The 17,008-nt window shown below is 39.5% G+C and overlaps 1 protein-coding gene across 4 annotated transcripts in view; it reads left to right on the top strand.

The window, feature by feature from the left end:
* Positions 1 to 2,045: 2,045 nt before the first annotated feature.
* The window catches only part of LOC123507929 (cAMP-dependent protein kinase catalytic subunit 1), a 697,649-nt gene continuing 682,686 nt past the window's right edge, over positions 2,046 to 17,008 (top strand). For 2 of the 4 annotated variants that reach the window (XM_045261286.1, XM_045261285.1), the window contains exon 1: positions 2,046 to 2,506. In XM_045261286.1, the coding sequence (XP_045117221.1) occupies positions 2,266 to 2,506 (241 nt within the window). In that variant the 5' untranslated portion in view covers positions 2,046 to 2,265. The remainder of the gene's footprint in view (positions 2,507 to 17,008) is intronic. The other 2 variants (XM_045261288.1, XM_045261287.1) reach the window with 1 other exon arrangement.

Here is a 17,008-nt window from a genome sequence, read left to right on the forward strand (position 1 = left end):
CACACACACACACACACACACACACACACACACACACACACACACACACTAGATCGAAATGAGAAGAAAAACGTAACAATAAGACTACAACCTGAAATATATTTACTGTAATCAACAAATAAATAAATAAATAAATGAATAAATAGATGAAATAAATAAATATAATCATGTAATCAGACTAAATCATTGAATAACCATATCTATTTACAGTAATCGTATGAAAGAAAGAGGAGAAATAGAGAAAATTGCTAGATAAAAGACACACACACACACACACACACACACACACACACACAAAGTGATGGACAGGTGGATGGACAGCGTGGCGTTCTAAAAGTTTTCATCACCGTGACGAGCAAAGCCAAATTAGAACGCAACTTATTAACCACCAACTCACGAATTTCGCTTTGTGATTACTTTTAAAGGGGAAATGTTTGGGAGTGAAGAGATGGAACCGCTTAGCAAATAGTCAATGAAGATGAGCGCTGATCAAATGGAGAAGGAAATAAGCTATACATAAATCAAGAAAGTCACGTAAGATAGAGAATGAAAACAGATGATAGAAGATAGGATAATGAAAACAAGGACTGAATAGAACTGAAGTAAAATGGAAGATAAAATATAATAGATAGGAAATGTAGATAATCGAAGGGATGAAATTAGGAGACAGAGATTAGAAGAGAGAGAGATGGATACGCTAAAATAAATAAGAAATGAAAATGGATGCATAGTGAAACTGATAAAATAGTAGAAGGATAAGAAATACATTGAACGACGGAAGAGAGGAATAAAAGAGAAAATGAAAAAAATGGAAAAGACTGAATAAAGATGAGGAAATAATGAATGGGGAAGGAAATATAATGAAAGGAAAACGTAATTAATGAAAGAGAAGGTAAAAGGAAGAGAGATTGAAATACTGAAGAGTTAATGAAAATGTTTAATTCAGTTTGAGTGTGAGAGAGGAAAAAGGAAGGAAGAAAGAAAAGAAACGTATCTCTCTCTCTCTCTCTCTCTCTCTCTCTCTCTCTCTCTCTCTCTCTCTCTCTCTCTCTCTCTCTCTCTCTCTCTCTCTCTCTCTCTTGAAAGCTGCAAAACAGAGAGAAAAGAATGGGATATAAAAGAAAACCCTCCAAACAGTTCGATAAAACAGAGAGAGAGAGAGAGAGAGAGAGAGAGAGAGAGAGAGAGAGAGAGAGAGAGAGAGAGAGTGAGTGAGTTACAGGACAAAGATAAAAAAAAAAACGGGACAGAGAAAGAGAGGAGAAAAGAAAACGAGAAAAGGGTAAGAAGATAGAAAGAAAAACTAGAATGTAGAAAAGAAAGTCATATAAAGAAAACGAAAGAAATATAGACAGAGAAATAAAGATAACTAGTGAAAGAAAGAGAAAGGAAAAGACTACGAAATACAGAAAGGAGAAATAGAAGCTAGGAAAAGAGAAACAGGAAACAGACGGACTTAAAAAGAGAGAAAAGAAAGGAAAGGAGTAAAGGAAAGAGAAAAACAAGACACTGACAGAAAGAGATACAGAGATACAAATACTAAAAGATGCAAAGGAGATAAAGAGAGACAGAAGAACAGATAATAAAAGAGAAGAACATGAGATGAAGACAAGGAAAAGAAGAAAAGATCCCGAGCAAGAAGGACACACAACCTCTCCGTGAATTGTAGCGTTGTTTCGGTGAGAAGGAGAGACAAGGAGCTTATTTTTCTTTCCCTTTAACATCATGATACTCAGAGTTCTCCGCCTGGTCTCGTGGGAAGCGCCTCTCTCTCTCTCTCTCTCTCTCTCTCTCTCTCTCTCTCTCTCTCTCTCTCTCCGAGCGTGTTGGTGAAGGGAATAAAGGGAAAAATTGTTTGTTTCAGTGTTCCGGAAAAGTGTTACAGTTGTTGTGGAAAAAAGGAAAAGAAAAGAAAGTGTGTGACGATTGTTTCCCTTCTCTTGAGTCTGTTGTAGCTACCTCCCTGCCACCTTCTCTCTCTCTCTCTCTCTCTCTCTCTCTCTCTCTCTCTCTCTCTCTCTCTCGCTTGATTTTGTTTACGCATCTTGTAGTTCTCCTGAAATTTACAACCCCCCCCAACCACACACACACACACACACACTGTCATAGCACCTTCTCTCAACTTCTCACCTGTTGTTTCTCCCACCTGTTGTGTCCCTTCCTTCCCTACCCTCAGGCCCTCTAAGCCCCTCCCATTGCTTCTCGTCCCTTCCCGTCCCCGCCTAACCTTGCGTCGCCCGCCTCGCCCGTCGCACAGCCTCCCTCATGGCCATGTACCGACTGAGTGCGCTGCGTCGCCAACTGGACAGCAAGACTAATCAGTATCCATTGCGAGAGCGCGAGAAACTCATGGGGCAGGAGTCTAGCACAAGTCGCTCCAGGGTTTACGGGGACTATTCCTCGAGGACCCGCCGGCAGGATGAGGAGGACGTGCTACATAGGTACTCCTCCCGCAGCAGGACCCTTCCCATCCCTCCCCAGCGCGACTCCGGGTGTGAAAGTTCAGGTAAGGAGAGATGCGTTGTGCGATGCGGTGTCTGGTGTGCTGGGTTGTGTGGTGTATGTGATGCAGGTCTTGTTGGCACGTGGGACGCATAAATAGTTTGGGAGTGAGTGGGTTTTGTGTGTGTGTGTGTGTGTGTGTGTGTGTGTGTGTGTGTGTGTGTGTGTGTGTGTGTGTGTGTGTGAGTGTGTTTGTGTGCTTTGAGTGTGTTGCCTTCTCTGTCTTTCTTTCTCGCTGTCTCCCGTAGGTCGTTTGGCGTGAGAGTGTGTGTGTGTGTGTGTGTGTGTGTGTGTGTGTGTGTGTGTGTGTGTGTGTGTGTGTGTGTGTGTGTGTGTGTGTGTATACCTGTCTCTGTCTGTCTTTCTGCTTGTCTGTCGACACCACATAAACACAAATGAAAACCATACACACACACACACACACACACACACACACACACACACACACACACACACCTACAAACCCCAAAACCCACCTTTCTTTACCCTCCACGTTTTAGTTCGATAAACGGAAGAGCAACAGGGAAATAGTAACTGAGAAAACACATGTACAAAATATTAGACAAACTTGCACACCAAACATTCATATCCTTCAGGTTTTTGTTCGATAAAGGAGGAGAAGCAGCTGTGGAAATGCATGTGAGAGGTGGGTGGCGGCGAGGCGGGAGGAGGATGTGAGTCTGGGAGGGCGAGTACTCTGGCACGAGGCGGCGCGTGGGTGCTGGTTGAGGCAGTGGCGCCGCGCGAAGGTCGAGGCACTCATCTCGCCATCTAGCGGTGCAGATTAGCAGAGGAACCTCGTGGTGGCCTGAGATTATGAGTCTTGGTGTTAATTATGTCTTGAGAGAGAGAGAGAGAGAGAGAGAGAGAGAGATGTAATTCAGATACAGAGAGGAAATTATCTATAAATGTGTGTGTGTGTGTGTGTGTGTGTGTGTGTGTGTGTGTGTGTGTGTGTGTGTGTGTGTGTGTGTGTGTGAAGTAGAAAAATGTATATAAAAAGAACTCCCTTTTCAAATATAAGCCACAGTAATGAGACTATGTATATGCATGAACGAGTGTGTGTGTGTGTGTGTGTGTGTGTGTGTGTGTGTGTGTGTGTGTGTGTGTGTGTGTGTGTGTGTGTGTGTGTGTGTGTGTGTGTGTGTGTGTGTGTGTGTGTGTGTGTGTATAAGAAACTACAGCTGTCTGACCCAACTGACAGCGACCCTCGGGCCTGGGCTAACATAGGAGGGGAAGAGAAGGAGGAGGAGGAGGTGGAAGAGGGGCGGTATGGAGGAGGCCAGGCAATAAGAAGAGGAGGAGGAAGAGGAGGAAAATTTTACGTGGAGTGGAAAAGGAGATAGAAGGGGAGAGAGAGAGAGAGAGAGAGAGGGGGGGGGGCACTTGGCGAGGAAAGAGATGGGAGTGAAAATGGGAAAATAGAATAGAGGAATAGTGAAGGAAAGGAAGAAAGATAAAAAAAAATGAAGCATGAATGATTTATTTTTTTATTCGTTTATTTACATTGTTTGTTTTCTGTGATGCGTCGTTATGTTTGCAATTCGTTTTATAAATTTAGTGAATATCTTCTTTAGAGAGAGAGGCAGAAAGACAGACAGACAGACAGACAAACAGGCAGAAAAAAATAGGCAGAAATACCCACATACAAAGAGACAAAGAGATAGATTAACACAAAGACAGACAAACAGGCTATGAAACAAACAGACACACACAGAAAGGCAGGGAGGCAAACAGACAGACAGACAGACAAACGGACAGACAGGAAGACAAACAAATACGAGAAAGAGAGAGAACCAATGACAGATACATACAAATTAAGGCTTGACATGTACACATTGACAAACAAGCAAACTCAGACAGACAAACAATCAAATAGACACAGACATAAAGAATTACCAAACAATAGGAAGCTCAAGGAGTCAAGGATACGAAGAAGAAGAAGAGGAGGAGGAGGAGGAGGAGGAGGAGGAGGAGGAGGAGGAGGAGGAGGAGGAGGAGGAGGAGGAGGAGGAGAGAAATAGATAGAGGTAAATGAATAGAGAAATAAAAAGATAAAGTAAGAAATAAAGGAGGGAAGGAAGGAAGAAAGAAAGGAAAAGTGTGAGAAAAGGATAAAAACAAGAAGAGAAATAAGGATAACACCACCATCACCACAACCACCACCACCACCGTCATATGAATACAAGCAGCAAATAGAGAAATGAAAAAAAATAAAGAGAAGCAAAAGAATGACAACACCACCACCACCACCACCACCACCACCACCACCATACCATCAGCAAACACTAATCAATAACCACACCATCACACGAGAGCTCCACAAAACACCAATGCAACACATGACACTCCCAAACACAACAACAAGGCAGCACAGGTGAAAGGTGCTCAGGATCAGACAACACCATTATCATGAGTCCATTGTATCATAACACACTGGACTTCACTTCAGTAACATGTCGCGTTTTCATGTCAAGTGTTCTGGTTACTATTTGGTGATTTTATACAGCTTCAGAAACTTATGTGGGGATTAATATAGTAAAGACTCTGGCTATTATGGTTCTGACCACCATAGACCCTTTCTAATGCAAATGAAATCGTCTAATCATACCCAAATTCATGGTAAAAATGCGTCTCAGTATCGAAGGGGTTAAAAAAATGCATCTCAGTATCGAGGGGGTTAAAAAAATGCGTCTCAGTATCGAAGGGGTTAAAAAAATGCATCTCAGTATCGAGGGGATTAAAAAATGCGTCTCAGTATCGAAGGGGTTAAAAAAATGCATCTCAGTATCGAGGGGATTAAAAAATGCGTCTCAGTATCGAAGGGGTTAAAAAAATGCATCTCAGTATCGAGGGGATTAAAAAATGCGTCTCAGTATCGAAGTGGTTAAGGGATATTGTGTAGTTTGGGTGCCTTATCAGATGCTTTCAGTGACCTCCTCATCTTTTCTCCCTGTTCATATCCTTTCTCTATCTTCACGTGTGTTAAGACGATGAGTATGTAGCTTTTATTTATTTATTTATTTTTTTTACGGTAAGGCCTATAGCGCCTGTAGGCACACTTGAGCTACACACAATTACATTAAATCACACCTAAATGCATGAATACGTCTCTCTCTCTCTCTCTCTCTCTCTCTCTCTCTCTCTCTCTCTCTCTCTCTCTCTCTCTCTCTCTCTCTCTCTCTCTCTCTCTCTCTCTCTCTCTCTCTCTCTCTCTCTCTCTCTCTCTCTCTCTCTCTTATATATCATTTTTCTCTCCGACTTAGTGTTTGTGAGGTATTATAATCACCATCGCCATCATTATAGATATTTAAACTCCCTCGTTCTAGATTTTCCTGCTATAATAATTCTTCGTTTGCATTCGGAGCACTGTAGACTGTAGTGTGAGATGAGGAAGAAAAGTATGTTTATTTATATGATAGGTAACGAGACTCTCTAAAACGATGGAGTACAGAAGTAAGTGTAACAAATTGGTATTTAGTTTTATTTTTTCTGTACGATGTGGGCTTTTCAAGGGAATTTATGGGCTAAAGGGGATACTTTTTGGGTTACCTCCTATCTCAAAGCCCACCCGCTAGGAAATCGTTGCCCCGAGTGAGGAAGCCCAGCCTACACTCGGACTGTGGACAGGATTAGACCCCTCGGACCCCAAAGCACGCATGGTCCACTGTAATACGTGTTCACATTGAGATCACTAAGAAATTTTTTGAGATGAAAAGAAAGTAGGTTTCTTTTCTTTTCTAAGGTGACAGGACTGTATTGCAAAAATAATTGTAAAAAGATAGTAAGAAAGAGTAAATGTTATTATTCTTTCTTCATATTCAAACCAATGTAAGGAAAAAAAAGTTTAAGGAGATAAAGAAGAGTAGGAGGTTATTTGCGTCTTTTCTAGGCCACCGAAATAGTTAAGATAAAAAGTTTTAGTGGAAAGAAATATGTATGGAAAATAGTAAATGCTTAAAGAAAAAGATGAAAAGAATACGAGGTTAATTTCGGTTCCTCTAGGTAACAAAGCCATCTAAAGCAAAAGACTGCAGTACATAGTTGAGTGTTGAGAGTAGTAAATGGTTATGAAAGAATGCCAAAAGTAGTAAGTGCTTATGAAAAAAAATTACAGTACAAAGTACAATGCTAAAAGTAGGAAATAGTTATGGAAAAAAGTTATATTACAAAATTAAAAGTCAGTAATAGAAAGCAGTTATGGGAGAAAGGACTACAGTACAAAAGTAAATGTCAAAAGTAGTAAATTATTAAGAAAAAAGGTTATAGTACAAAATTCAGTGTGAAAAGAAGTAGGCGGTAGTAGGTAGCGGGAGGCGGTGGCGTAATGGATAAGGTGAGCGTGGGATCAGGCAGACGTCCACGCGTAGGTTCGAACCCCACCACATACCGCTTTGAAGCTATGTCGTTTGTCGAGTGGTTTAAAGGTACTGTACATGTCACCATGATACTCAGGTTCTAGATAGTTACACCAAAGATGCGCTTGGGTGTTGATATGGACCCTAATATGGGTACCACTATAAATCAAAATTGCCTGCGACACTTATGGGCGGATGCTGAACAGCGCTTCCCACATACACTCTTCAAATATGCCTGCAAGCGCTATAGGCCTTAACATAAAAAAAGCGATTATAGAAGAAAAGGATAATAATACAAAAATAAGTGTCATAAGTAGTAAATAGTTAAGAAAAAGGAGATTACAATTAAAGAAAAGTGGTTTTGAAAAAGAGGTTGAAGTGCCAAAAACAAAAATAAAAAATAAGTATGACAAAAAAGGTTACACTACAAAATTAAATGTCAGAAGTAGCAACTCGTTATGATACAAAGAATAAAGAAAAAAAAAAGAAAAAATGCTGTAAGAGGGTGAACGACCACTACACAGAGGAAAGCCCACCACTCCATAACAAAAGCTGGTCACCGAAGCCTTTGTTTCTGAAGGAGTTAATTTCATGTTGTTCTTCTGAGTTTATTTTGGTTTTATTCAACTGTTTTTGGTGTGTACGAGGCTCGATGCAAAGTCACTTATTAGTCCTTATGCAAATTGTTACTACATTCTATACAAATGAGACTTAACTGGCTTAAAAAAACATAACTACTCGAGGCAACTCTACGTATGTAAATGGAGTTTGAATCCTTAAGTGACTAAATCAGCTTACTTTATTATTCATTTATTCAACTTAACTCTTTATTTTTTACACTTTTTCCGCAATGTGGTGAGTAAATTGAGAGTTTATTATTTTTTCTTATTCTTTGTACCCTTGGCTTTCACACAAACACACACACAAGTTAATGCGCATATGAATTAGTCACTAAAAAAACAATGATGATAATGGGAGAGAGAGAGAGAGAGAGAGAGAGAGAGAGAGAGAGAGAGAGATTATACTGCGTTCTATTCAGTGGTGAATGAAGCTAATGCGCATATCAATAATAACCATGAGAGAGAGAGAGAGAGAGAGAGAGAGAGAGAGAGAGAGAGAGAGAGAGAGAGAGAGAGACGGTCCTGAGAGATACAGGCCAGAAACAAAAAAAAAAAAAAAAAAAATCAACCATAAGGCCCGTTTTCTTTCCGTTAATTCTTCCCACTTCTCCATCAGAGCGCCAGAACACCTGTGCTAGTTGTGTGGCCCAGTAAAGCTATGGTACACAACTTGACGGGGCATTAAGTACCTCCTCCCGCGCCGGTGGTAGCGAGTGGCACGCGGGCGAATCTGTTAAGTCATATACAAACAGATATATTAAGGGGAGAGAGAGAGAGAGAGAGAGAGAGAGAGAGAGAGAGAGAGAGAGAGAGAGAGAGAGAGAGAGAGATTACAGTAAACAGAGGGATATAATGTAGAGAGGATGGTGTGTTGTGATTATTGTTTTTTAATTTACGGTTTAAGGAGAGAGAGAGAGAGAGAGAGAGAGAGAGAGATTTCCTCTAATTTACACTTCCTTTACACTTATTGCCTTGTCTTCTTTTCCCCTCTTTCTTCTTCTTCTTCTTCTTCTTCTTCTTCTTCTTCTTCTTCTTCTTCTTCTTCTTCTTCTTCTTCTTCTTCTTCTTCTTCTTCTTCTTCTTCTTCTTCTTCTTCTTCTTCTTCTTCTTCTTCTTCTTCTTCTTCTTCTTCTTCTTCTTCTTCTTCTTCTTCTTCTTCATCTCCTTTCTTCTTCTCCTTCTAATCTTTTTTTCTATCCTCCTCTCCTGCCTCTTTCATCCTATCTCATTCCATCTTTTCCTACATTTTTCTTCTCTCCTAGACTTAGAGAGAGAGAGAGAGAGAGAGAGAGAGAGAGAGAGAGAGAGAGAGAGAGAGAGAGAGAGAGAGAAAAAGAAAAATAAGAATACTTCCCCCATAGTTAAGTTTAATCTTTATCCTTCCCAAATACTTGAACCACAGAGAGGTGCCAATACTGCTGCACTCGTTCCTTCCATCAGTCAGCGCCACAAAACAACCATTAGCACATTTCTGACACTTCATACCCCATGAAACACACGTCAGCAATCACCCATAAACATTACTCAACACACAAACACATAATCGCGTCTCGTATATCTCTGAACGCGCCTAAGACTTAATGCAAGCTGAAGAAAACGCGTGTATTTGTTTCTTAATGGGAGTAAAGACGGTGAATCAGGATCTCTTGGTGTTTAGAAGCATGAGATATTAATTGCTATGAAAACCCCGTGAGTGTCTAGTTAAGATGAAGGCGACAGGAGCTTATTACCAGGACGTGTTTCAATATTCATTCTGCTTACTATTTGGCAATTTTAAACAGCCTCAGAAACTTATGTGAGGATTAAAATAGTGAAGACTCTGGCCATTAATCTTCTGACTTCCATAGACCGTTCTTAATGTATATAAAATCATCTAATCACACCAAAAAATCAAGGTAAAATTGCGTTCCAGTACTGAAGGGGTTAAGTGCACACACACACACACACACACACACACACACACACACACACACACACACACACACACACACACACACACACACACACACACACACACCGTTACGAAGCAAATCATTTATGTTTTAAAAAGCTATGATTTGTTGGTGCCAGAGGAACACGATGATGTGGAGCAAGAATAGAAGCAAGGACAAGAGAAAAGGACAGCAAGGAGGAGAAGGAGGAGGAGAAACAACTACGAAGGAAAGGGAAAAAGAGGAAAATTTGAAAACATATATGAAGAAGAATAGAGATGGATAAAGATTAATGTAAAGAAGGAAAGGAAAAGAAAATGAAACCACCACCACCACCACCACCACCACCAGAGACAAACAGAGAAACAAAAAAGAAGTGAAAGATATTGTATTTAAACTGGGAAATGAGATCAAACGCCGAATGAATACAAAAAAAATAAGATAAAAAAGAAATAAAAATAATGATATGCAAGACAAGTAGCAGTGATAGAGAGAGAGAGAGAGAGAGAGAGAGAGAGAGAGAGAGAAACTACTAAAAATGACACAAAAATCTAAACTATAAATAAAAAATACTGAAAATCATTTATACTTGAATTAATAAAGGGAGAACAAGATGGGTCGAAAGAAACAAGAGAATGATAAAGAAAACAGGAATTCAACAACCACCACCGCCGCCACCACCACCACCACCACCACCACCACCACCACCACCACCACCACCACCACCACCACCAGCAACAACACAAGGACACACACACACACACACACACACACGCACGGTCAAGGCTGGTTGGCGTGTGTGGTATGTAAGACGTCTCATGGCCAACACTGCACCCAACAGTTACCCTGAGTTACTCTGTTCCGTACCAGTGTTCCTAAGAGTTTCATTCTCTCACTAGGACTGTTTTCTAAGACCACATAGATGATAAGTTGAATTTTTAAGGGAAATTTTGTCCAGTAACAGTTGAGAATCTAATGTTTGATGGAATCCTACACTAAACTGTTTCCTGGTGTTGATATTAAGACACTTTGCTTTCATCGGGAGTATTTTGAAAGACCACAGCGATGATTATTATCTCTATTAAGTTTTTTTTTTTTACCATAGTAATGCATATAATCTTTGTTAGACTATCCTTACAATCATATTAAGAGTCCATAAAAATTTTTAAAAGTTAGGAAAGGAGAGTAAAGTGTTTAAAAGTACAATAAATAGGTCTCAAGAGTCCCAAGAATCGAGGTAATCATCCTGCAAAACACGACTTCTAGAAACAGAGACAGGTGGAGGTGCAAAAAAATAAATAGATAAAAAGAAAAAGAAGGAGTCCAGTAATCCAGTAATGGTTGAGGGAAAGCTTGATCACACTAATTCCTTCATTTCACTCATTTCCGTTGATTTATAGACATTCACTTTTTTTTCCCCTTTACGTGTGTGACGAGAGCATTCCATAAACTCACACCAGACCAGGTTGGGGACACAGAAGTGATGGCAGTACAAATCCGGTTAACAAAAAGAAAGAGAGAAAAAAAATAGAAAAAACTTTAACCATCAACTTTTCAATCATTCCTTTTCCTTTAACCTCTTCAGTACTGGATCGTATTTCATCATGAATCAATGGAGTGATTAGACGATTTTATTTACATTAGCAAGAGTCTATGAAAGTCAGAAGATTAATGGCCAGAGTCTTTATTACATCAATCCTCACAAGTGTTTCTGAAGCTGTATAGAATTGCCAAATGGTCACCAGAATGAATATGAAAACACGTCCTGGTACTGAAGGGTTTAAGTGCACACTGGAATCATCTTGCAATTTACACTAGATAAGATTACGAATACTTAGCAAGTGAATGGAGTGACGAAGTGAAACCAGACAAACAGGCAGACAGACATATAAATGAACACACTCCTTCGTAGACTGGAGATGAGAATTAAAGGCCACACACACAAAGAGAGTTAATAGCAGTCCTCCCTTTCCGCCCTGCTTCCCTTTCTCCTTCACCTCCCTTCCTGTCCTCCTCCTCTTCCTCATGTCCCCTTTCTCCCACCCAAGTGCCGCGCGGTGCCTCCCCTTCCCTCCTTATCCTGCTTCCTGCCTTCCCGTCCCCTGCCTTCCTGTCTTCCTGTCTTCCTTCTCTCCCTCCTTGCTGCCTCCTTGCCTGTCTCGTCAAAGGTTCACGTAGATTAAATGAAATAACTTTGGCAACGTATCATTGTTACTCTGTGCCAAGTTTGTGTCTATAATCTTCCTTTATTCTGGGCCGCGCCACGCAACACAGACACCACCTCTCTCTCTCTCTCTCTCTCTCTCTCTCTCTCTCTCTCTCTCTCTCTCTCTCTCTCTCTCTGTGTGAATCATATTTTTCGCTCTTCCTTTCTTCCTTATCTTTTTTTTCTTATTCGCTTCGTTTCTCTCTACTCTTATCTTTCCTTCATCTTTCGTTTTTATTCTTTTGTCTCTTCCTCATATCCCCTACTCTCTCTCTCTCTCTCTCTCTCTCTCTCTCTCTCTCTCTCTCTCTCTCTCTCTCTCTCTCAACACCTTGGCAGAGTTTTGGATCTGTCTAAATCTCTCTGGTTTCCGAGGAGGAGCACGACCAGCAAAAGAGGAACGAAATCTTTGCTAATCTCTTCGTCTCGTTTCTCTTAATCAGGAACGCTAAATGTTTCGTTCTTTCCGAGGAGTTATGGAGCTGGTTATTGCGCGCACACACACACACACACACACACACACACACACACACACACACACAGGTTGTAAATGAAGTTCTTTAGGTGTTGTGAATCTTAATAAAAGCAGGTAATGGTTTGGTCTGACTTAAAGGAAGACACGAAAGATAGGCGCAGGTGGTCTCTCTCTCTCTCTCTCTCTCTCTCTCTCTCTCTCTCTCTCTCTCTCTCTCTCTCTCTCTCTCTATTTGTGTGTGTGTGATTCAAAACCTCCTTTCTTTATTCCCTCAGTTCTGTTTACTGCTCCGTCCTACTTTCCAGTTTTATTCCTAATCTCTTCCATTTTTTTTAATTCACTTCCTTTCACTTCCCTTCTTTAATTTGATATTCTATTTCCTCTCTTTATTCCCAACCTCTTTAATTTATCGTATTCACTTTTCTCTCACTTTTTACTTTACTTTTTTTTTCTATTCCTTTGTTCCACTTACTCTTCGCTTTATCGCATATTTTCCCCACAAACGGTCTATTTATTACAACATTCCCTCAAGCTGTCGTCTCCTTCCTTATCTCTCTCGCTTATCACTCTCTTATCTCCCCCTTCCGTCAGCTAACATTGTGCTCTGTCACTTCATGCGGAGGGAAAGTTTTCTATGCCATTTACGACGTTTACTTCAGCACTTTATGTATTAGTAGTGGTAGTAGTAGTAGTGGTGGTGGTGGTGGTGGTGGTGTGGTATGTAAAGGTGCTACATATTCATGACTAGATTAGGAATAAATAAAATGGATGAGAATATTTGAATAAGAGGAAATTGTGACTGCGCTGTTTGCTGTCCTTACTATAATTATTTAGGCACTTTATATAGTAGTAGTAGTAGTAGTAGTAGTAGTAGTAGTAGTAGTAGTAATAATGGTGGTGGTGGTGGTGGTCGTGGTCGTGCTGTTTACCGTGTCTCGTTATATTTGCCTAGCCTCTTTGTATATTAGAAGTGGTGGCAGTAGTAGTAGTGGTAGTGGTAATAGTAGTAGTAGTAGTAGTGGTTGTAATAGTGGTAGTAGTAGTAGTAGTAGGAGCAGTAGCAGTAGTAGTAGTTGTGGCGGTAGTAGTAGTAGTAGTAGCAGTAGTAATAGCAGTAGTAGTAGCAGTAGTAGAAATAGTAGTAGTGTTTTTTCCTTATACTCTAGAGAAGGAGAGTAAAAAAAAAAGAAAGGAGAGAAAAAGAATAAACTTTACTTAGAATACCTACCCCCTCCATTCACTTCACTATAATCTGTCCCATTAACTTGAACGGGAGGAGGAAAAAAGGGAAAGAGGAGGGAGGTGAGTCTTACTTTTGATAATAATATACCGTGAACTCACTCGCTCGCTCCTGTATGTGTGTGTGTGTGTGTGTGTGTGTGTGTGTGTGTGTGTGTGTGTGTGTGTGTGTGTGTGAGTTTGGGCAGCGATACCCACAATCTTCGCCTCAGGTTATATTAATATTGTCTCGAGTTCTTCTTCCTCTTCTTCCTTCCTCCTTCCTCTCCTCCTCTGCGTCTTCGTTGACATAGAGGCTCATCCTGTCTGAAGGTCATCTATTTGCTCAGAAAGACGTGAAGGAAGGGAAGGAAAGAGGGAAGGAAAGGAGGGAGATATTAACAGAGGGAAGAAATGGGAGGAGAGAAGAGAGAGAAGAGAGGAGGGTGGGATAAAGATCTCTTGGAAATTAAGTGAAGGGAAGGAATGAAGGAAAGAAATTGAACGATAGAAAAGATAAGAGAGAACGATTGAGGGAAGAGAACGACAAGAAAGGAGGACTGAAGGAAGAAGAAAAGGGGAAACGAAAAGAGGAAATGACTGAGTGAAAGAAGAGAAGGGAGAAAGGAAGAGAGAAAAGGACAGAAGGAGGAAGGGGAAAAAAGATAAAAGAAAGGAAGATTGAAATAAGAAAGGAAGCGTAAGAGAGAGAGAGAGAGAGAGAGAGAGAGAGAGAGAGAGAGAGAGAATAAAGAAGGGGAGGGAGGAATGCAAGTAATGGCGTGAATTGAGGCAGAGAAAAGGAAATAAAAGTTTGGCTAATAGAAAAGAGAAATGGCGGAAGAGAGAAGGAAGGAATATAAGATTAGGAAAGGATGTAGTAATATAGAAAGTTATGTAATAGAGGGTGAGTGAGTGAGTGAGTGAGTGAGCGAGTGAGTGAGTGAATGAGTGAGTGAGCGAGTGAGTGAGTGAGTGAGCGAGTGAGTGAGTGAATGAGTAAATGAAAGAGTGAATGAGTGAGTGAGCGAGTGAGTGAGTGTGTGAGTGAGTCAATGAATGAGTGAATGAGCGAGCGAGTGAGTGTGAGTGAGTGAGTGAGTGAGCGAGTGAGTGAGGAAAAGAGTGAGTGAGGCAAGTAACAAGAGAATAAAGTGACTAACATTATGAGAGAGAGAGAGAGAGAGAGAGAGAGAGAGAGAGAGAGAGAGAGAGAGAGAGAGAGATTCATTTAACTTCATTTAATTCTTCAACTAGATTACCGGAACGAATATAACTTTTATTTCATTTTATTTACTGTTATTGCTTTTTATTCACATTGCTACAAATCCTTTCTTTCCGCACGTCAACAGCTGATGTACCGCCACCTCCATAGCAGTAGTAGTAGTAGTAGTAGTAGTAGTAGTGGTGGTAGTGGTAGTGGTATGTAAAGGTGCTACATATTCAAGACTAGATTAGAAGAAAAAGAAAGTGGATGAGAATACTTGAATACGAGGATTATATGACCACGCTACTTATTGTCCTTACTATAATTATTTAAGCACTTTATATAGTAGTAGTAGTAGTAGTAGTAGTAGTAGTAGTAGTTGTTGTAGTATTAGTAGTCAACAGTTCAGTAACAAAACCTCATTTATTTCCACTGTGTTAAGCTTATTCCCTCCATTCTAAAGCTCATAGTCTTAAATCTTTTGTTCTCGATCACCAAAGCATTTCTCAAGGACACAATATTTATCAGTCAGGTTAGTAAGATTTCTTTCTCTTGTTGTTTAAGTAGAAATCTTGTTAATTTGTCACTAGAACCGTAAAAAAAAGCTTGAAAAATAGTGTACGTGTAGCCAGAAGTGTTTTTAAAGGCTCAGTGATGGTAAGACAGGATCTCAAGAATGTTTTTCCTGTCAGTTAAGTAGAAATCGTATACATTTTTCACTAAAAATCATAAAAATGTCTTTGGATGTTTGTATAAATGTGTTTCAAAGGTGACGGAGATAAACAGCCAGGTTCTCAAGACTGTTTTTGCTTTTGATTATATAAACATTTTGTTAATCTTTCACTAAAACTGTTAAAATGCTCTTGAAAACCATGTAATTTTAACTAGAACCCTTAAAAGTTGTTCAAGTGCAGTCAGAAGTTTCTCTAAGGGCACAATGATGATTAATGTTTTCCTGTCGCTTATGTAGAAAACTTGTTATTTTTCTGTACAAAAGTAGAAACATTCTTGAAAATCCCGACAAAAGTGTTGTTAAGTCCACAGTGAGGATTAGAAGGGCTCTCAAGGCTGTCTAATTAATTATAAGGATTCTCTAGTTAATTGTATTGAGATGTTCTTGATCTGTCATTAGATTCACAATAAAAACAATTGTAGCTTCAACTGGAACCTTTTAAACGTAGTGGAGCTGCAGCCAGAAGTGTTACAAAGACCACAGTAATGATTGGCCTGGTTTTCAAGAGTGTTTCTCCTGGTAATTATGTAGATATCTTGTATATGTGTTTTAGAATCGAAAACACACCCTTGAAAATCCGTGTCATTTCACATAGAGCCCGTGAAAGTAGCAGGGTTGTAGCGTAGAGGCATTTCAGAATATGGTCCTTGGTCCCACGATTAATTGAGAGTCTACTGAGAGGTTTAGTAGGAAATATTAGCAGTTTAAATGAGGTTACGTTTGTTCAGCTTGTGGTCATCATTATAGATTTCCTTGTCTTCTCTTTATTAACTGGATACGGATGGAAAATATGGTAAAACCCAAAAAAATAAAGTGAGGAGTAGAAGAATAGTCCCTCCTTTTCTGTAAATTGGATTAAAAATATACTGAGATCCAGAAATTTAAAGTAAGAAGTAGAAAATGGCCTCTCCTTTTTCTGTAAATTGGATTAGAAATATGTGTAACCCAAAAATTTAAAGTAAGGAGTAGGAGAATATCCTCTCCTTTCCTGTAAATTGGATTGGATAGATTAATGTTATGCAGAGACTCAATAGTTGAAAATAAAAGTAAAGGAAGGAGACAAGTAAAAGCCTGGAGTGATAATAATAATAAAAGTAATGTAATAGAATAAGAATAAAGTAAGGAGGTAAGTAGAAGCGTGGAGTAATAATATGTATAGGTTCGAAACTTACAAGGAAAGAGTCAGGGAATGTTTGGCTCTTTTTTTCTATTAATTGCAACAGTTGAATTGATTTTATAGGGAGATTCGATACCAAAATACAAAAAGAGAAAAAAAAATGAAAGAAAAGAAAGAAAAAAGCAAAGAAAAGTAAAAAAGAGTAAACAAACACTGTAATCTTCTGTATCTTGTAATAATTTTGACTTTAATTCGATACCAAAATACAAAAAAGGAAGAAAAATGAAAGAAAAAGAAAAAAAGCAAAGAAAAGCGAAAAAGTAAAAGAACACTGTAATTTTCTATATCTTATAATAATTTTGACTTTACACTTTACGCCAGTGTGTAAAGGAGCTTTTTTTCTCACTCTTTCTATCTGTGTTGCTTAGCTGTTAGTCATTTGTTTAAGTAAGAAAGAAAAAGAAAGTAAACAAACCATAAAGTGATGTGTGTGTGTGTGTGTGTGTGTGTGTGTTTATATGTCAAGGAGAATATTTATTTAGTGTAGGACTGTCAGATTGATAAAAACAGCTCTCTCTCTCTCTCTCTCTCTCTCTCTCTCTCTCTCTCTCTCTCTCTCTCTCTCTCTCTCTCTCTCTCTC

This window comes from Portunus trituberculatus, chromosome 23 (assembly GCF_017591435.1).
Source record: "Portunus trituberculatus isolate SZX2019 chromosome 23, ASM1759143v1, whole genome shotgun sequence".
Classification (NCBI taxonomy): domain Eukaryota; kingdom Metazoa; phylum Arthropoda; class Malacostraca; order Decapoda; family Portunidae; genus Portunus; species Portunus trituberculatus.